Here is a 22,694-nt window from a genome sequence, read left to right on the forward strand (position 1 = left end):
AAATACATCGAAACGTGCGGCCTGATCGGGAATAGTGTGGTATCTATTTTTCGGAGAGATTCGCCCACCGGTTTTCCCAAAAATCCCCAAAAACTGAGAAAAATTGCCCCATTGACTTGAATGGGGTTGCGGCGTGAAGAGAGCTAAAAAAACACTTAACTTTGGGCCCATATTGACGAGCCGTACATTAACGTAGAAACATGATTCAAAGTTTAAAACGTAGACGAAACGCTGCACTTTATTGAGCCAAAGGGACATTTTGATAGCTAGCACAGTTTTCATGAAGTCACAGATTAAGTTTCAGGAAAATGTTGGGTCTGTTTCAGATTTTATAATGGGTGTGTATTGCGCAGCTCGTTAAGAGCTAGAGTGAGAGCATCACTGTTAGAGTGGAGCGGAGCAGGAAAATCTTCTGTGATTTTTCCAAACAAATTGCTCCAGCTCCCACAACTTTTACTCTTAATACACCATTTTGGCCAAAAAGCTTGGAAATGTTGTGCTGGTCGCAGTAAAGTGTTTATGGAATCCAACGGACTTACACATTTGGCTCAAAGAGCCGCAGAGCGACATGAACAACCAACTGCTCCATTAGACTCCATGTTAAATCCACTAATTTCTCAAAGAAAGCAGACGGTACCAGTTTTGTCTATTGCTCTGGAGCTCACATTATTAACACCACAAACATAAAAAACACATCAGCGTGTTTGCCAGAGTCTTATCTTTCTCACGGTATCCATATTTTGGCACTCAGACTCCTGCTAATTTGTTAAAAAGAGGCACGGGTTTTGTTCAAAATCACTGATTACTGCAACGTTTCTTAATCAGTCTGCCTCTAACACCAGGTGCGTCCTCGCCATGGCAACCAGTTACACACACGCACGCAGGCTCTCTCTCTCACCCAGTCCCACCCTTTCAAAATAAAAGCCCCACAAATACAAGATTCAATCCAAGAGTATGAATCTAAAATGCAGAAAAAAGAGTAGTGCTATCTCAATTGAACCTGAATGACACTACTGGTAACATTGGTGTGTGTATATATTGCGATTTCTTCGGGCAGTAGAAGCCACACTGTCAAAATTTCTTTAGGAATTTTCTAGTTTCATTCTACTGTCCTAAATTAACACGTCATTATTGCGCTACCTACTGCCACCCACTGGCATGGAAGAGTATTTATTACTTAGCCAGACACTATATTGCAGCTCAGACGCTCAACAATGGCAAATTATTTGCAACAACTAAATAATATTTTTTTGGACTCATTAAGTGAAATTGGACATTTTCCCACGGCACACCTGGCGATCTCTCACGGCACACTGGTGTGCCGCGGCACAGCGGTTGAAAATCACTGCTCTAGAGGAATACAAGATATTTGTTTATTTGGTTATTTCTTTCATGGGATTTGTTACATAAAAGATAATAATATTGTAATCCTTATCCTTTACCATCTGTTAGGTGTCTCATTGGCAAAACCGGAGGTCGAGTCATGTTAAAACAACAACCACTTTCTGACAGCATCAAAGTGTGGGAGAGAGTAAAAGTTAAAGGGGTCAGGAGTCAAGCATCTTTTTCTCCTCCCTGTGTCAGGCTAACTACCAAATATGGCCATGCTGCTCCAGCTCACTTCCTTCTCTGTCACGCACATACAAGTTCAAGTAAGCTCGCACAAAGCTAGACATATGCAGACACACTATACGTGTGTGTACATATTCATACTGGAGACATTTACATACACACACAAACCCATAACCAGATTTCATTCACTGCCTGGCGGTAATTTGCCCCCGACCAAGAGCTTTCACACTAGGGTGGTTTCCCAAGCCTGGCTCCCAGAGACTGTGTGTGTGTGTGTGTGTGTGCGCGCGCGTGTGCGTGTGCGCGTGCGTGCGTGCGTGCGTGCGATAGGGGACTGTATGTGTGTCTGTGTGGCAGAAGGCAGCAGCCTCTCAGTGTGCTTGTGCTTTAGCTTTGGTGTTGTCCCTGAGGATGGGAGTGAAGAGAGTCTTTTCTTTGCTGCTGCTGACTGGAGTCCTCATATGAGTGCGTGGAACAAATGGATTTGAGAACAGTACAATCTGAGGCAGTAGCATGCCACCTCAATCCAGCTCCACACCGGACTCCTCTCATGGCAATTCATACAAATCACTGCTATGAGAGAGCACTGTGGTTATGTAAGGTCTATATAGGAAAAAAGAAAAGTCGCACTGCATGTATTGATGGTGGTTACTTGTCAATTTCACAGGTTTTACTTGGCCATGGCATTTCATTTTGGACCAAGCATGGCCAGGCCTAAACACACAAAGAGACCATTCAAATATGGCAGAGATGTGGAGCATGAAAACAGAGGCTGTATCAGCCGTCATTTCAATGCACTAACCAGGCACAAGTAATGTAGCCAAAACCCAGACCTGATGCTACAGAATTGACAGCTCAAAGCCAATCAAAGCTGCTGTCTGTCCCTCCCCTCGCCCCTTTCTCTCCTTAAAGGGATTGTTGTGATGTTTTGCAGTTGGGATGTATGAGTTACTAGTCAGTGTATTACCTACAGTAGATGGCGGTCAGAGAAACAGACAAGAGTACCACCAGGGGAGCAAAGTGATGTACTGCTGTGGACGGAGGCTGCAGCAAAACATAATTCAGACACCTAAAAAAATCAATATCAGTTTAAGTGTATGGTATATTTAGGATATTACCTTCCCTGACGTGGAACTGAAGCTGCTATTTCGTTCTATGCTCTCGTCAAAGCAACCAGACTCCATCCACAAAAACAGACCTGGTAGAACACGGGAGTTGCTGGTCTACCTCTGCATTCATTGGTTAGTTTGCTTGTGTTGGAGTCGTGTGGCTTTCAGGAGAGCACAGATGGATGTAACAGCTTTAGTTCCCATTTAGGGAAGGTAAAATAGTGAGAATATTCTAAATATAGCATACACTTTAACTGATAGACTTTTTAGTTGTCTACAATACATCCACGGCAGTACATTACATTTTTCCGCTACTCCCGTCTGTTTCTCCAAACTCCATCTACTGTAGATAATATACTGACTATGGAGAAGAACCTCATTCAACCACACTTGAAAACATCCAAACGATCCCATTAAACTGTGAGAGCACACTCCACACAGACTAAAATGAATATGATGAGAAATGCTACAGCTCTCACCGAGCATTAGCCTGGTTAGTCAAGCAGCACAAGCCCAGGAAAAAAACATCATCCAATCAAACGTAATAGCACAAGAGGCTACATTCTCAAAGAGCGGAAACTCAAAAAAAAAAAATCTTTACCAGCAAAACCCTCCAAATAGCAGTTTTTCCTCTTTGATTTGTCCACGAATAACCAAGATGCACAGCCAGAGCAGGTGTAGTCCGAGTGCTCCATGAGCACGATGAAGACAAGAGAACAGCAAAGTCATAAAGGTCCTCCGCCTTCTGGCCCAACTATCAGCGGCTGTGGCATTAGGACATGATGTATCATCAATCAATGCACTGTAGGGAAATAAATGATCCGGTAAGCAAATGACTGCTATTGTATGTGTCAGCATTCAACAGTCATTTGCCAGAATGAGAGGTTCTGTAGGCCTGTCGACCTATCCACTCCTCCCGTCATCTGTCCCACTGGCAGCCTGTCCTTCTCAAGGTCTGCTCCGTCATTAATCATCATTCCCTCCTCGAGTTCTCCCTCAAACGCACACAAACACACGCCGTGTTAATCAGTCACTCCTTACACCGTGGCCTGAGTATAATTATTTAAAGCTGTCCAATCTTTTATCGTTGCTCTTGTTGTGCTTGGAGCAGATTTTCCCTCAAACATTAAAAGCCTTTTTTTATTGTCCATTATTAGGTGTGAAAGATGAACAAAAGAACAATGATAAAGGGAGACTTAATGTATTGGTTTATTTGTGACTCACTTGTTCTACAATGTGGAGGGGTTTATGATTATGTGGTAGGATCTGAAGTTATATGAAGGGCAGATTTATACTTTTTCTGCTGTTTTTTAAATTCATGACCGACGGGACGAGATGCAAGTTTGAGGCAAAAAGAATAAAAAGGAAAAGCAAATCTAAACAGTTTGCATAACATGTTCTGTTCATATCCAAATAATGTATTCAGTTACCTGCTTACTATGAAGATTGAATAGAATTTCAACGTGATTGTGATCAATGATCAGTCAGTCACAGGAACTACTCTTTTGAGAAAGAAGCAAAGGCAGAACAGAAGACTGGGTGACCTACAGTTACATGTTACCGTGTTCCAGTATTCTTTACCAAGCATTATTCAGAAAGATATTGTCCCTCTTCCTTCTTACTGCATCTGTGAGCTGACGTTTAATTCTTAATACCTCTAAAGATTGAGTGCATACATGTTCAGTGCATGCTTGAGACTGGAAGTCAAAGTTACTGTCTGATAACAGTAATTACAATCACAGCTCACGTTGACAGGGAAAAATGTTGGCATATAGGTTCATTCAAACCATGGAGACGTTGAATGTGGATGTTTCTATTTTTTATGGGGACGTTGCGTCACTCCAAGTGATGTAGAATATGGAGCGACCATTATTAAAGGTTAGGTGGTAAAACAACAATAAAAAATGCAATGGGACAAACAAACAAACAGAACTTTCACCCAGCTGTTCATGTCTTGTGTGAAACCAAAAGTAAACAATGACTTTACAATTGATACATAATGTTAAGAAAGTCCATTAGAGGTGGTTGTTACATATTTACATATTTAAATTAAGTTAAAATTGTCACAAACCATGAAGTTTTGTCTAAACCAAGCAGTTTTGTTGCCTAAACCTTCCTTCAAAACAATAACCAAATAGCATTGTGGGTTTTTGCAAGCGTGATGTTGCTGATATGACACAGATTTATGAAACACGTTGATTTTATTCAAAAACGGCCACATTCAGCGTTTCCCATGGTTTGCAGCAATGTACAATGGTAAAACCAATTTCAACAGAGCACACTCTGATCAATGAGCAGCAGTGTAGAAAGGACAGGAGTTTGAATGCATGGTCATGGCAGCATTTCATCACTTCAAGGAGTTCAGAAGTCTAAAATGACAACTTAAAAAGAAAGGGTGTTTGAACTCAGCTCTTCTTCAACTCTTCAAAAAATCTCTTTCACGTCTGACATTCCTTTAGGAAAGCTGAGACAAGACTTCAGCCAGGAGATGGGCTTTGATATGCTGATATCTGCTTATATGAATACTGTATCAGGTAAAGCGTACTTGAGCTACCCCCTCTCTCTCTGTCATTCTTGGTCTTAGTTCATTTCCAGATGAGAGCCCCTCTGAGGTATTGAGACAGATGGCATGGACGATTTAAGACTTTTCACCAGGGCAACATGTGTCATGGTCCCAGGTGTGTCTGCCTGGGCGTGGCCTTCCTTTCCCCCTCCTGCTGCCAATCAACTCACACACATGGAACTCATTCCCTCATCAAGCTCCCACAGTATATCTACTCAGCTCTCCCTCAACTCCTCGCCAGATCGTTTGTTCTCTCTCCGTGAACGACAGCTCCCACACCTCTCTCTGGCAAATAAAGAAAATTGTGTTTAACTCCAACTCCAAGTCCTTGCTTTTGGGTCCAGCCCCGCACTACCATGACAACATGACTGTTACTGGAGCTCAATCAACCTGAGGACTCAACAACAGTTGTTTTAATGTATTTCGAAATGTTCCGTATACTCAAATGCATAGGTACCAATAAGTTATGTCAGGGACTTTTCACAGGAAATCAAAGAATTTGAAAATACATATACATTAACTCTAACAGTTTCAAAGAGGAAAATCCAGTGGAACAATTATTATTATCACTATTTTAATGACTTTTGCAGCAGAAGTTTTAATTTTCACATATTTCTCTTTTAATGGTTTAATACTGTAACAAATGTGCATGACCATCTGACCACGTCGGGATCACACAAGACGCGTCGCCAATCTGGGGCTTAAAGTGAGGAGGCCAATGGCTCCCTTTTCCCGGACAACTGGGGTCACCGTAGACTCCACAGGAATACTTTGTCATATCTCAAAGGTGCTTTATTCTATCATTTCAATCATATATGGATTTGGATCAAAAATCATTTTTTTCTTCCTTCCAATGACATTAACTTCATAACTCAGAATGCTTTGAGAAGAAGTAAGCTGCAATGTTGCTGTGATATAGTCGCTATTCCCTGTATGTTACATATACCGGAAGGATGCATCGTATATATAATGTTAGAACAAGTACATCTGAATACACAAACAGTGTAACTGGTGATTTTCTGTTGAAGTCCGTACACACTGAATAAATCTCTTTGAAGCCATGTGTCCATGTCCTATGTGTGTTATGTTCTACTGTGAAAGATTGCCATGCAGTGGCTGTGTTGAACAGGATGTGGTTTGGAGGAGACAGAGAGAACTTGTATTTCTAGCCAGATCCCATGTGACAGGCCGACATGACAGCGAGCCCAGCTGTGCTGAGGGGTATGTATTTCCTCTCATGTCTCCGTCACTGTTTTTCACCAACTCAACTCCCTGTCTCTCATTCTAAAACACTGAGTCTCCTTCCTCCCGTTTCCATCATACAGTAGGCATCTAATGGGAGAAGACATCTTCTGTTGGACATGTTGGAGATAATAAGAAATATGGGCATCCAGAGTCGAACTTGGATGTGTGTTTTGAAACAGTCTGATTTAGCGTTGAGCTAAATCAGTGCTAATTATGTTAAGGATTGGTGTGATCCAGGCCCTCCTGCTTTGGGATCTTGTTCCTCAGCTTCCGATTATATTAGCACAGCTGTATTGACTTAGTTGATATAAAAAGTGAAGATGATGTGAGGACATGAGGAAAAAAGATAGTAGGCTAAATAGTTATAATTAAATACAAGAAATAATTAAATGACATGAATTCAGAGAACTGGAAGACTTTCCTTTGCTGCCTTGCTACATTTATTACATTATATTTTTGAGGACGTAATGGGAGGATGTAACGCAAGGATGTAATGCAAGGAGGTAACGTGAGGGCACAACGTGAGGAGGTAACGTGAGGGCAAAATGTGAGGAGGTAACGTGAGGGCAAAATGTGAGGACAAAATGTGAGGAGGTAACGCAACAACACAGCTACCATAAGTAAATGAAACAAACAACAACCACCTTTGGCAGACTCTGTCATGTAACGTTACAAGCCAGCATTATATAACAACATTACGTAACAAGTGTAAAGTCAGTGTTTAGTTTTGGTTTGACATGAACAGCAGTCTACCGTGTAAAAATCCTGTTTGTTTGTGGACTTTTTTTCTTATACTCATTACTATAACATGTAACTTTCGGTAATGGACGCTCAATACACTACATCACGTCCACATTCAACAAACAGTTTTTTCGAAACATACAATGCCAACATGTTTCCTGGTGACTTGGATGCAATTTCACCTTCTTCCACTACCTTTGCTCCCTGCCTCCACCCATATAGAATTATTTATGTGGTACATAAACTGGTGGAAGCACCTAATCTGGGAACACATTAGGGAAAACTAGAAAGAGGCGGCTCATGGGAGAGGCCATGAGAGCACATGCACAGACACATGGATAAGAAATCAGCATGCTTCCCCTATAGAGAGCAACACAAATGTCTTTCATTCCAACTCAGACTGCTGTCCATCTGTCTGTCTGTGCTGTAATAGCATGAACCATTGTTTTGAATATAAGTATGCTCAACAACACTTCTCTGTCATCAGTGCATTTACTCAATAAAGGTACGGTATGAGCCGTCTAATGGGAAGCAGAGCAGATATAGGTAGGAACAGAATCAGATGAATGTACTTATGTACATTTCTGCCGAAGCTTTTAACCTGAAGTAAGCATGTCTCATCCTCTTGGGAATGAGCACAGAGAGTGCTGTACCTGTAAGACACATGGGAAACACAACCACATCTATTTAACATCCAGAACACATACCAGCAGGAAGAGAAGCCACGACTGCACATTCTTCAGCTGAACACAGGGAACTGATACATATTGTATATTAAAGTCGATTGCAAGCAATGTAGATTTGAGAGCAGTCATTAAGTCCTTTGTTTCCTCAGCATACTGTCATTATTTTCTCACTGCAATCCTTCCTCACTTAACCTCAAATGCTTTCTTTAATGAAAAGAATGAAATCAAGCCTCTTCTGTCTAGTATCAGTGTTTCAGCAAGGAGAAGCTCAAGTGGTCTTAAGTTAGGGTCTTTCTTTTAAACAGACAATGCCAATATTTTGTGCAGAGCTAGTCTGGGTTCTATTCTAATGGTGCAAGCAAGAATACACAGTGGAGGTAGAGGTAGGTGGGCTCACATGCTGTGTGGGCATCTGCAAGTGCACCTGCGTATTAGTACAACTGGACATACATGAACCTAAGTGCATAAGTGAAGTGGACAATAGGTCTGGAGGTTGGGTGATTCATAAATACACTCTCAGCTCTGAAACACTGAACCATTGTTCAAATGAACTGATGGAGAAGCTTCTCATACTGGGTGACACTGTCACATCCGAGGGGCAGATCTGAGACTCAAGCACAGACACAGACACTGGAGACAAGGTGAAAAATAAGGTTTTTTTACTTAAAAAGTCATAAACAAAAACTGAAAACGACTCTAACAGAGCAGGCAAAAAGATCCACAATCACAAAAAAAAGGCAAAGGAACAAACCAGGAGCAAACGCTGGAGCATCGAGCAAACACGAGGGAGACACAAAACTGGAACTGACAGGGGAACGAACAAGGACGATCTGACAACCAGAACAGGGGAAGCAGGGGAGTGTACAGTATATGTGTGAGGTGATGAGGAGATTGAAGGCAGCTGGGTGGACTGGGCAGGTGAGTAGGATGAGTGCAATCAGGGGAAACACACACAGACACAGAGACAGAGACACAGGAACACAGAGGGCAAAGCCTAAACTGTGACAGACACAGCTGTGGACAGCATGTACTGTAAACATCTTTCATATTGATGCTTAAGTTATTGCAGACAACTTTTTCAATGATCCTCGGTAACCAATGTGTTTTTGATGCCAATCTAAATGCATCATTTTCTTTACATTTTTAAGCTCTATTCCATCATTTCACAACATTTCCTCCCAAGTAGTACAATTAAGGCTTCTATTCATAATATATGATATCAACCCCCTCTCTTCTGCAGTCTATGCACCCACCTGTTGCCCCTCTCCTCCCTCCGAAAATACACACAATACATGCATTTTAGACAAAAAGGAGTCTTTCTTTTGATAATCCCCACCAATGAGCTCATTCATTTATTACTGGCTCACCGTTCATCTCTTGTTCACTGCTGTTAGCTCGTGTTCCGTCTCCACCCCCGCCTCTTCCTCTCTCTCTGAGGAGTTAGCATGTTTACCGATGGTCTCTTAATACGCCATCATAGGCCCAAGTCGATCTCCCCTCTACACACACACACACACACACTACTAAACATTATCCATTAGCCTTGCTTCTACCGTCAGCACGGAGATGCAAAAACTGCATTCTGAGACTCGTTCCTAGGTGTTACATTTACATCTGCGTAGGCCTTTGCAACACACACACACACACACACACACACACACACACACACACACAAAGTAGAATAGAGGCTAAATGGACCTTGAATTAACTAAAAACCACACAGTCACTGAAGAAGCTGGGAATCAAACACTCACACACACACACAGCCTATTCGACAAGCTCTCAATACTCTTAATGAAAGAAGTGATGAGTTATTGACAGCTGCTAAGTGTCTGAAGCTGCTGAGGTGTCTGATGCTGCCAATGTGCTGACACACACACACACACAAAGGTGGCCCTGGAATCTAGATCTAATGTTCGATACAGCATTTCAAGCAAGATGGTTATGTCTCATTGTGTGTGTGTGTGTGTGTGAGAGTGAGAGGGTGGATGTTATTGGATATGAATGAATATTGAGTACATCATCCTTGAGCACACAGGTCCTTGAAGGCTATTTATCTTAGAGAGAGCCTTTCAATGTGTGTGTGTGTGTGTTTGGGGGGAGTACACACCGCTACACACACACTGAAAGCGTCCATGCTTCCAGTCTGTGTCTGTACGGTGTGATCGGTTCAGCATCTTTATGTGTTGTGCAGTGAGACATTTGAGTGGCAGTAGGTTTAAGGGTCCAATTAGAGCCCCTGAGTCTATGCACTGGGTGGGCTGATTACTGTATTTACAATAATCAGCATATGTACACAAATAACAGCCCACACACAAATGTGGCTGGAGAGAACGGGCCGTGAAGGATTTATGGTTTACTTCGTGATGACTCCATACACACCCACACACACATAAAATTAAGAAACATATCCACCCCTGTGATCCTCTACCCTCCATCCTCTCCTCCCTCCACCTCCCCCTCGTCCTCCACCTCCCCCTCGTCCTCCTCTTCCCTGTCCTCCTCCCCTCGTTTGGTGTGAAATCAAACATTAAAGCCTGGCAGCACATGAGTCAAGGTGCTTAATGATGTCGACTTCCTAATAAATTTCTCCGGAGAAATAGATAAAGACAGAGAGACAGGTCAACAGAGGAAGCAGAGTCAGTGTATTATAATATGCAGAGGCTGGGCATGATGATTGAAACCCTGAACAATAGAGGACCCACAGTGTCTCAGCGTCTCTCACCTCTGGAGGATCTAGTGGGGATCAATGCTTCACAACAGACTCTGAGTTTGCAATCTCAGGCAGCCCTTCTGGTCAGACTGGATTCAAACATACAATTCAAATCCCACATCTGCAACCATGGTCTCAGCCATCTAACTATAAAGCAATGGATCTCTATCTAAGAGAGCGTGTGTGCATACCTCAGGAGTGTCCTTCTGGGGGCCATGCAATCGGCCTGCTCCGAACGGACATGAGTTAGTGATGAGTGGTGAATTTACGTTGACATATCTAAATGGTTAGCTGCAGTACATACGAACATGGCCAAGACCAGAGAGATGGTGGTCAACTTCAGGAGGAAGACGACGGCTCCACAGCCGCTGAGAGTTCTGGGAGAGGATGTGGACATGGTGGAGGAGTACAAGTTCCTGGGTGTCTCCATCGACAGCAGACTGAACTGGAAGACCAACATCAATGCTGTGTACAAGAAGGGGATGAGTCGACTCTTTTTCTTGAGGAAACTTCGATTCTTCAACGTGTGCAGCAAGATGTTGGAGATGTTCTACCAGTCTGTTGTGGCCAGTGCACTGTACTGCGTGTACTGCGTACACCGTAGTCTGCTGGGGGAGCAGCATTGGAGCCGGAGACACCAACAGACTTAACAAACTGGTTAAGAAGGCCGGCTCCATCATTGGCTGCAAACTGGACACTCTGGAAGAGGTGATGGAGAGGAGGACACTGAAGAAACTATTGTCCATATTGGATAACCCGGACCACCCTCTCCACCACCTACTGCAGGGACAGCGGAGCACTTTCTCCAACAGACTGATCCAGCTCCGCTGTCACAAGGACCGATACAGGAGAGCATTCCTGCCCTCTGCTATAAGACTCTATAATAAATAGAATAGAAACCCTTTTTATTGTCATATACACGAAATTTGACTTCTGCATTTGACCCATCCCTGTATATAGGGAGCAGTGGGCTGCCAATGACAGGCGCCCGGGGAGCCGGGGGTTCAGTGTCTTGCTCAGGGACACTACGACACGTGACACGTCCCAGTCGAGGATCGAACCGTTGACCCTGTGGTTACCAGACAACCCTCTTTTAAGCCAGTGAAGCCAGGTTCAAATCACCTCTGGCCAAATCAAACACAAGACTATAACACTGCTTCACTGTTGTTTGGTTGTTGTTTGGTTACATTTTTGCACTACTGTTTAGTTAGTTAATTTAATATTATTCTATTTTATTGTATGTATTATTATTTTTGTATTTCTGTTATAAAAAGATCAAATTATGGAAGTGCCTCAATCAGCAACCACAGCTGAGAATAAAAACACGGCTGTCTCGCTGCCTTGATGCAATATATCTTCTTCTTTTTTGGATGAATAATAATGTCATCAGTTATCTATTTAGTTTCTTTGTGCATGCTGTTAGCTTAGCCTCATTTGCGGATGCAAGCAGAGTTTTACGATAAGATCCCTGTTGGAATACTACCAAAGAGTAACTCATGGTAACTTATGTTTGGGTAATTAAACATGATCTCATCACTACTCGTTACATTTTGCCGCTTGGGCAACAGCCCGGGTTTGGGCGTGGTTAACGTAGTAAAATGTTGGCGTTTAACTTTGTATAAAATAGTTTAAGTTGTGGTTGTTATGTTTAGGCAACAAAACCACTGAGGGTTAGATAATACCTCATTGTTTGGCTTAAAATCAGTATGCTTGTAATGTAGCGTAAACTACATGCAACTCAGTGGCACGGCGTCACGTGACATAAGGTTGTCAGGATATCTACAAATTACGGCGCCTTAATTTTCGTAGGTAAAGCTACGGATGCTGGATGAGAAGAGCCTGGTTCTTTGGACCCATCCACCACTGCTCCTGTCCGCTGCTCTGAGTGTCTGATGGGTTCACGTTGGAGGTAAACCTGGTGCGTCTTTTACAGACGCTGAAGCGCTCCGTATCGAGACACCGTGGGACTGATACAATAACTAGCAGCTTTGCATTCATGTCTTATGAAGAAACTTTCATAATGAATAATGAAGGTCAGCTGTACAGAACAATATAACGTTTCTGTAGATTACTGGAGCACAACTATAGATAGTGTAAATGTGTGAATAAACTAACCTGAGAAGACTGGCTGTGTGACCTGGAATACTAATGAATGGATTTTTTCTTTATTGTATAGTTTTACTGGATATCACAAAGGGCCAGTGGGCATGGTTTTTAATTATACAATCGTCATCTCAGTGACTCTATTTTCTGTTTACAAAGTGGCCTCTTGTTGCCCAGTGATGCAATTTGAGTGCAATAGGCTGAACCAATCACTGTTGGGAATTCTATATCAGAGAAGTTGAGCACATTAGGAGCCAGTGGAATAGTAACTTGTATTCACTATATACTGTGTAATAAGCCGACCATCATCCAGCTGCTGGCTGCAGACACAGCGGCACGTTTGTGCACAGTGTTATTGAGAGAGCAGTTTTAAGCTTGGAACAGAGTGGAATGGTCACAGTCATTACCTTTCTGTTTGATTCTACTGAACTGACCTTCACCTCCTCCACTCCATTACAGCCATCTCTGTCAGCAGGCTGCCTACTTATGTTGCTTGATTTGAATCTCTTTACTTCAGGCATTTGTAACGTTCCACTGCTATGCAGACGAGAATTATTACGAAGAGACACTACAGGGGAATAGAAAAAAACAAATACATAGCACCATGAAACTTTTCCAATTTAGTACTTAGAGAAAGACAATTATTTTTTGTATAAAAAGTTTTCTAAAATTGCAAATGAGGCACTGTCTTATTAAACATGTTAGTTTGCAGAAATTTCCAGAGCAGAAATCTGATGAAGCCAGGTTCAATCATTCTGTTGACATATTTGAGTCAAAGATTGTGACTGAGGGAATTTTGGATATCTCTTTGTATCACTTCAGAAATCAGAAAATACTGTCAACAGCCATAAAGAAATCTATTTTTCGCCATTTTTTTGTAATAAAATGTTGTATAAATCAGGCTAAGAATTATATATGAGCAGACCCCTCTGTAGAAACCCTCAGAGTCTAGATAGGAATGAAAGGGAAAGGTTTTATGTATGTAAGTGCACTGAAGTGGAGATTTCTGAGAAGAAACACCTTCATATGTATTGTTAAATTGCATCCACTGGACAAATCAGAGGAATAGGTGGACAATCTTTCACTAATGAATCCCAGCTGATTACTTACCTTAAGACAAATGTTTTTTGTATCCCAAGTTGTCAAAAATGTTATGTTTGAATTTGCAAATGAGGCATTATCTAATGATAAAATCTAGAACTCTAGAAACTCAAAAGGAAGGGATGAAAAACCTATTTATTTTGGATGTTTCCTTTCCACTAGTCTTAAGACATCTATACATTGACCAGTGCATTAAAAAACTATGTTTTTGCGATTTCTGTTTCTTCTTTCTTTAATAGGCAGAGCTGATTGGCAATTAACACTACGTGACTCACTTCATGCCCTTGTTAAATGATTGCATTATTCAACATCGTAATTCATGTCTTCTTTGTTCAGCACTGGTCTCTACTTGTTTTGGAACATTAAAGCATTTTATTTTGTCACACTGATTTGACAACTTCATCTCTTGTCATATATAGAAATGTCTTTTTCTAAAACTTGAAAAGAGACAAATGTCATTCATTAATGAACTCAGTTATCCTTCATAGCCAAGCTGATAACAACGCTGTTTTAGTCATTTAGAACCTGACATCTAGCGATACATCAAAATCACAAACTTGAACTAAAAGTGAGTTTGGAAACATAAAGTACACAGACAGAGAGCGACAGAGAGGCCTTGATCAATGCCAGGGCTGGTCTATTGCTGAGCACCTTTGGAGTGAATATGACTGCAGGGCTTTAAGTGATTTATGTAGTTGTGCAACAGCAAATTACATTTCTCATTACTTCTCATTGTGGCAATAAGCTGTTCTGTCACTCTTCTGTATTTGTTAGTGCTGCACATAAATATTACAGATGAGACACGAGGTAGCAATTTGGGAGAGAGCTAATGACTTTTCATCTGCTCATGTGTGAGTGAACCGCAAACAGAGATCGGAGGACGGAGACTGAAGGTGGACAGGAGGAATCGTACATTTCAAAATAAAATAGTCTTACATATTTAAAGTCTTTGGATAAAAAATCAAGATAATTAGACAGTGAGACGTGACGAACTGTGCGATTCTGTGCGAGTGTGCTGCTGAGCCTCCTCCAGCAAAACTAATCTGTTTTCAAAAGGGCTTTTTTTATAATGCAATGACACTAATGAAGGACATTTTGACAGCATTACAGCTCATTCGTGCTCTCTAAAAACTGAAGATTTATACTATATGGGACAGCCTTGCTGTATAAACATCATGAACATGAGACATAGCACTTACAGAACTTCACTCATGCTTAGGCAAATATTCAGAGATTCATTTAACACCTTTTTTTGCACAATACACAAAAACCGGACTAGTACTTTTGATGACAGACAGAATAATGCTCTTGTCTAAAAGGAATCTCTTTGGAGTTTAAAGTCAAATTTGGTCTAAGTGATATTGAGCCACATTTACAGAAGCACATGTTGAAAGCTCCTATTTGTCTTCATTATTTAATGGTTATTCCAGTGATTCAGCATTGAGTCTGGGAAATCACAGGAGAAAGATTAAAGATAATGTTCTAAATTGACGCTACAGAGGCAGACATATCAGGGTTTTTATTCTCTAATAAGGGTCAAACTCCAAAAACACTAGAAAATACTGAACTGGAAATAATGCAAGTCAACCAGTTTTTTTCTTGTTTTCTGCTGCAACAAGTTTATAAAAAATACAGTGTAATAAGAATGTGTAAACTTGACAATGCAGCAATGTTAAGCCAAGAAGAAGTGTGCATTCACAACTCATGGGTCTTTTGTATGTCTAAAGCTGCTACCACACCACTCCCTGTCTCATTACCAAGCCAAGGTGACACTAGCATCCAACATACACGCCATATGGCCAGCATCACCTTGTCCATTTATACCTTTCCATGCACACATGCAAACGCACGCTGCACTGTGAACGTGCACGGAAAGGTCGACACTTCTACATATGTATGAATACACACATGCACAGTAGCTGTCTACCTCTGAGCAGATTACATAGCAATGTACACTCATTACTATAGATTTATTTGTTGCTAACCTGTAATAATGCTCCCTTTGCAACACGCTGGTGTCAGTTGGGACATTTTGCTGTTCACATGACTTCACCGTGCCAACAAGCCCTGTAAAGAGCTGGGTAGCAGTGAGTCTGTATGTTTCTATGGGTACATTGGACCTGGGAATGATGCCAGTGTTACAGCGTGCAGCCTGCTCTATGCCTCCATACCCAATTTAACATCGCAGCATAATTAAAGGAACTTGGCAGGCCCCTAACAGCAGAGTTCATAGTCTCCTGCACTAGAATGTGCTTGTTGGGTCCCATGTAGCACAGAACATCACACCAACATGGGAGGATGGCTTCCTGCTTCCATACATAAACAGAATAACTATTGGATGTAGGAGAAAGTCAGACATCTTGACCTGGTTTCCAAAGATCTCAATATGATTTGACATGCTATGCTAAGTTAATCACAACAGTCACATGTCCTGAACAAAGACAGCTTGCAGAGTAAATAGGTAGAGAAGATGATTCTGTTTGCCAGTGATTGCACCACTGCACGTCAGGGTTTGTTGCAGCGTGCTCAAAGCTTTGCCGACATTCTCGGAGTAAATCTTGAGGAAATATGCAGACTGTCTATCCAGTTAGCTCTTTGGTGTAGTAACCATGTAATGGTCAGAACATCGGCGGCTGTTTCAGTGTTATTCAGTGTTAAGTGCACTTCAGTGCTGCTGAGATGATGCAAAACTTGCTTCTACATGAATGCGGCAAACCCATAACGCTGCATCATTAGCATGCACACTCGCCAGCTAAATAATTAACAACTACAGAAGAGAATGTTCAACAAAATGTTCTCTTGCCTCCCAAAATAGCTTGATCAAGAGACAGTGAGTTTAATTGTGGAAGTAATTATTCTGCTTCTGTCATTTGAGAGGGATTCCTTGTTTTTATGCATTTTGTTGACTTATTTGCTGCTAAAGGGTCACTACTGTCTAATCAGCCTTCCAGTGCTGTGACGTATTTATCACAGAGTTGTGGCCCAACTTCTTGGTGCTGCTCCATGTATTCCTACTGTGTCTGGTAGGGCTCCGGAACAGTAAATCATGTGTTTTCATAGGTTTATATATCCATAAACAATAGTTCCATTGATTGTTCATACAATTTATCGCATAATATTAATGGTGTGATATAAAATGATATGCATTTCTTTTAAATGATTTTCTTTACCCAAACAACCTGTACTACATTGGCTACAATGCACACCTATATGTACAACAAAGGTATTATACATTAAATCAATACAAAATATATAGAACCAATACATATATAGAAATGCCCCAGTGCATGCTCTTATGACGGGCCCTAGGGCATGCTTGTTACTAGTTATGAAGCACACAGACACCATATCTGTATATGTATATAGTTAAAAACTGACCCAAGAGAATCTTGGAAATGGAAGTCAAATTGAGCCATTAAAGTCAGTGACTTTTAACTGGTTATGAGACCAAATTTGTGATTTGTGATTTTGGGAAATACAAAATAAATTGAATTGAATTATTCCTAATGCTCGTCATCGATAAAAAATCTAAACAAAATCAGAGTTCCATGGTCATTTTGACCTGTAATAGCCACTGGTGATGTTATCATTTATACCATGTTAATTTCTATGGAACAATTTATTGACTCTTATTTACACTTCTCTCTTTGTCTCTTTTTCAATTCAAGGTGCACCTTTCTTGCCACTCCAGCACATTGCTTACTCTGACTGCAACAAACGGATGCTTCACACTCATGCTGATCACAACCAAGGATGTGGTACAAGACAAATAATGTTGTAATTCATTCAATAACCTTTATTTCCGTTGGTGTGCTGAAGCTAATATTGTTTACAGTTTGTTTACAGCTGCCTCTCCATCATCATTGAGGCAAATAGCTTCATGCATCACATAGTTTGTACGGCCGTTTTGGAAAGGGGCCCCCATAAATAATGAGTAGGAATGAAATGGAAACTATGAGGAAAGTTGTTACTTTTCACCAGGCCGTGTCTATCTGTGCTGTTCACAATGTGCTGCGTCTGAAATATACATGAGGCAAAATGTGTCCCCGCTATGGCTGCAGCGGCAGAGCGCTAGAAAAGCAGGAGCGGGAAATATAAGATTGATTTTTTTGGCGAGATGAATCTTTAAAATGGGGCAATGTTATGATATTTGTACTCCTGCCTCTTTGTGCAGTTGCTGTAATTTATGGAACCACAATGGCTGTTATTGGCGGTGTGCCGAAGGTTCAAATGCCCTTCATTTAATATTCAGGAAAGAAAAAGAATAAGCTGCTTATTTATTTATTGTAATGCAAGTGTCATGAATATGTATAAGCAACTATCAATGCTGTCACCTTGAGCAGGGTTGCATGTGTTTGTGTGTATGTGTGTGAGTGTGAATGTGTGAGATCTGAGTTTAGGTGGGTGGATGCTGCTGTGTGTGTAACTATTTGGAAAAACAATAGGTTGTAAAACAGTTTATACAGCCAGCCAAGGCCATCCTCCCTGACCAGGTAAGACACAGATATTCAAAAGGCTCTCGACCAATTCATCATTCAATGTGAAAGTGAGTCAATTGTTCAATTCACAATATTCCTTCCCCTTTGAGTGATCTTGGACATGCATTTATGTTCAGTCATGGGATTTGTTACATCCAATAGCAATGCAACATAATGTAAGATATACAGTTGAGTACAGGCCCACTACATTGAGGTTAAGCATGGGGAGTGATTTCTGGCTGTGTTCACACTAAACGCAAAGCAACCTTTTCGTGCAATTACAGACAACGTCGATGCAAAGATAAAAAAATTGATGCGAATGACACAAATGTCAGACATCCTGGTGTTGTTGAATCAGAAATGGTGGAAGATAATTATTGTAGCCATCTGTGGTACCTACATTCTTACAGAGATTGGACTCTCTATGGTAAAAACAATAAAGTCGCTGCAGCAATTACGCCTATATGACTTTATTTTGGGTGCAACATGCAAAGTGCAAATCAACTTAGTCATTTTCTGAACAGGGCAGGCCTATTGCAATCAATACAATAGATACATTTGGTGAGTTTTGCATCCCTGCACACTCTAACAAATGCGTCCGCCCAGAAGGACTTAACGGATTTTTCTTGTCTTGCTGTGCACTGAAAGGCCTGACGGATTCAGCTGGAGACTGAGGGTACAGTAGAGGGGAAACCGATGTCTCTGATCTCCAAACACTTTAGGATCAACTGATGCATGTTGTGATTCTGTTGCCATGCACACGATAATAAAGACTCAAGGGAACACTGGACTTTAAAAAGGTGAATGTTGTTTGGAGGTAGTAGGCTGACTATGAGAGCCCGGTGAATAAAACAATGTTGGCACACTAATCACTTTGCTTCAAAATATCTGGTTCGGCTCTCTGTTCTTGCTCAGTGCAGATTCTGCCATTTCCCAATCTCAATATCATTAATGAGATCATATTTGGGTCTACTTTGGATTTCAGTTTTGTTCCTTTTTCCCCTTCATATGCTTTAAATGTGTCTCTTTTCTTTGCGTAATCATTTTGGTTTACTATAATGCCATTGTTCAGTAGTTATTTCTGAAGCACACACAACACTGGAGGATTCAGGGCAGTGAAACTGAGGAGTAAAAGCCTTTTTACTGATGGCTAGCGCAGTATTGAAAGCTGTGGTATCATTGAAATGTAGTGGTGCCTACATTTCAAAACACACAGGTAAGCAGCGTGCAACATTTGACACACATCTATAGGTTCATGTAGAAAATGAAGCATTATTACAAAGCATACAGTACAATGGATTCTGGATACTGGTGTGTGTTATGTCTCTCCAACTACAGCCCACCAGGAAATTTCTTCATTTTCTTTGTAAAGTCAGTACTGTAAGTCACAGATGACAAGTTAAATAACATTTGTCCTTGTCCACTGTGACAGCTTGACCACATGTCACCCATCAAGGTACAGCAGCCAGGAGGTGCCAATCGATGTGGGTAAAAACATTTGTTCCTTCCAGGAATATTAACTGGTGTTGAGGCTGGAAATACAACTACAGTGCATTCGGTCACAAGGTAGTGTATCCATGTGGAGCACAGTCATGGTCTCCATGACCACACTCTCCTTTTATATTCGGGGAGGCAGATTGCCATGAAATTCCCAGAACAAATGCATGCTCCCATGAGGATGACAACATTTGATTTTAAAGATCCCATGACATGTCCTCTACTACTACTTTCAGGACAAAGGTTACATGTTTTGTACTAAGTCTTTATTACTTTCCATAGCAGCTGAATTATTGCAATATGACGAAATCAGATATCACGCAAAATTCCATCTTGTCAGGCTTCAAGTAATGTGTGTGCGCAGCAAACTAGCCAGTGACCTGACCAAAACAAATCCTGAAGATGGTAGCAATAGCATCAGTTATATCAGAACTGGAGAGTATTTCTTCACTGAAAGGAGATCCAAAAATGACACTGAAGGCTTTTTTAGTTCATCCAATCACCTGCCCTTTTACAAGCAATGTCCAGTGACAGCTTTGCAGATGGTTCTGTGACAAACCATCTGGTGGTTCAGGTTAAAGTCATTAGGACAATTTAGGAATGCTGTTTAATATTGTTTGGTGAGATAAACATTATGCAGGGTTTTGTCCTGTTAATGCAATACTGACCCCTTATATCTAACAATAATCCTTGCCAGGAGTAGTAACTCTGAACAATGGGACCGTTTTTTAACTCTAGCATTTGGAATATAAATGAACAAGGCTTGATTTTACTTATTTTGTTTACTGTACTGTCATTTTATAATTATTATCATCACAGAGAGAGACAGTGGAAAACTCTTCCCCTAACCAGCAGCAACTGGTATGTGTCATCACCATCCTGCTCGTAATTACTGCCGCATTCTAGAGTATGCTTTAAATAACTGCGGATATTGCAAACAGGGTACACACTAACGGACATTACTGCAGTTGTTCGGAAAAATGAAATGCAGATTGTGCTTCGAGGTATGATCAACAGCTAGTGTTTTCTACCATCGAGTAAGATAAAACCCTCCGACAGCCTTGTAAAAGGATCATAGCTGTTAGGCAGAGGATTGTGGCTACTAACAGCAGCCTGAACTGCGGATCGTTTGTGTTCTATCTGCCGCGTCTCACGGTCCGACTCACTAAAGATATTACGCTTATGATGTTACAACACAAACACACCTATCAAGTTCTGCCGCTGAGTGCGATACATATTTTGTGTCTGATTGCAATTATCAATAACAAAGTATTAATGTTGTCTTTGTGCCAGGAACACAGAGAGAAAAATAACAATTAAATGTTCAGGCTGCAATCTAGAGGTAGTTACCAAGGAGGTGCTGAGGCATTCAAAGCTTAATGCAGGTCATTTAAAGTGACAGAGAGAAGGCATGTTTGGGATGTAATATCTCAGTCAATGTGGTTCAGTTACCTCCAACTCTCTAAAGATATTAATAGTTTCACTGTAACTGTGTTTGTATATTAGCACTGATATTTGTCAATTAGACTGTTTTGCCTAATGAGGCTCAGTTGCATAGAAAGGGGCAGTTTTGCACCAAATATATGTTTAGATAATATATTTCACCCTTTGCAGGTGCTTTAAGATTTACATGGTTTCTTTTATCCGTCTTATTTGTGCAGACACACAACCATGTCACAGAGGACAGAACTAAAATGATCCTGACACATACACACATACCCAAGTCCATGGATACATCAGACAGATCCACAAGTGACATTTCAAGCTAATATTCTTCAATTGAAGAAGAGCATTAGCTCAAAATGTAACTGGATGTGCTAATACATTTCACTTAACCTGTTTAACCCAACAGTCCCGGTACCGGGTCAACCCCTGTGGCCTAGTTACAATAAGTTGTGATGAAAGATGATCTACTCATAGAAGATATGCATGTTATACAGTTTTGAAAACGTGGATTATTCAGCTGTCAGAATCCGTAAACTGTATGTTGTCCAATTTGCGTCTTATTACGAAGTATTTCAACAAGAAAACTGATAGAAATTTACCCTTCTTAAATATACAAGCAAGTTGTGTTCAAAAGATCCAGGATCATTTTCACATCAGTCTAGAATATCATGCTTTGCATCGCTGGAAAGTAGAAATCCCAAGCTTTCTATATTGCTCCTGAACGCACCTCACATCCAAACACACAGTGGCAAAGCAGTCAAACTTCACATGTGGGGGAGTTCTTGCTCTTAGTACTTTAATGCAGCCAGCAGATGGCAAAATACAGCAACAAGTTTGTTTTGATTATATTATCGTGATTCAGCGGATTCTTATATTTGATCCTTGTGGGCCTTTGCTTTCGCCATTTAACTGTCTTATAGCATGGAGCTCTTTGGTCATATATTGCGTTTATTACTATTGTTTACTACTGTTTTTGTCTATGTTATTACATGGCCATTTGGAAAGTGTTTTGAAGTGAAACTCCCAGTAAACAACCAACATGGAAACAGTAAACATGGCAAAAACATGGAGACGGTAGGAGTATATTTTTATAAATTGTATCATAAATGTTGTATTTTATTGTATTTTCATTAACTTTACAGTCCCACTTGTAGTAGAAGAGTAGTATAAGACATTGAGTTGCATCATTATCTATAGATATTAATTATCAGTGATATTGCCCTTGACATTTAGATTGTATACTAGGCAAGGATAAAAATCTAAATTTTTCCTTTATTGCATCCCCCTTAACTCTGAAATTGTAATAAAAATTGGTTCACTTAAAATGGATTCATATTCCTTAGCTTCATACCTTTCAAAGTAGACCAGAAATATGCATAAGCCTTATGGTTGAGAAGCTATTCCTGATTCATTTTGTGTATGCCATTTTAGGCGTTGTTT

The 22,694-nt window shown here is 40.8% G+C and overlaps 1 protein-coding gene across 8 annotated transcripts in view; it reads right to left on the reverse strand.

The window, feature by feature from the left end:
* Nucleotides 1-22,694, reverse strand: part of nlgn1 (neuroligin 1) — a 304,475-nt gene that overhangs the window by 271,820 nt on the left and 9,961 nt on the right. For 2 of the 8 annotated variants that reach the window (XM_076079316.1, XM_076079317.1), the window contains exon 3: nt 1,908-1,940. The exons of the other annotated variants lie outside the window; for them this stretch is intronic. In XM_076079316.1, coding sequence (XP_075935431.1) covers nt 1,908-1,940 — 33 coding nt within the window. The remainder of the gene's footprint in view (nt 1-1,907; nt 1,941-22,694) is intronic. 8 annotated transcript variants of the gene reach the window in all.

The sequence above is a fragment of the Anarhichas minor genome, unplaced genomic scaffold (genome assembly GCF_050575085.1).
Source record: "Anarhichas minor isolate MPS153535 unplaced genomic scaffold, ASM5057508v1 ptg000071l, whole genome shotgun sequence".
Lineage (NCBI taxonomy): Eukaryota > Metazoa > Chordata > Actinopteri > Perciformes > Anarhichadidae > Anarhichas > Anarhichas minor.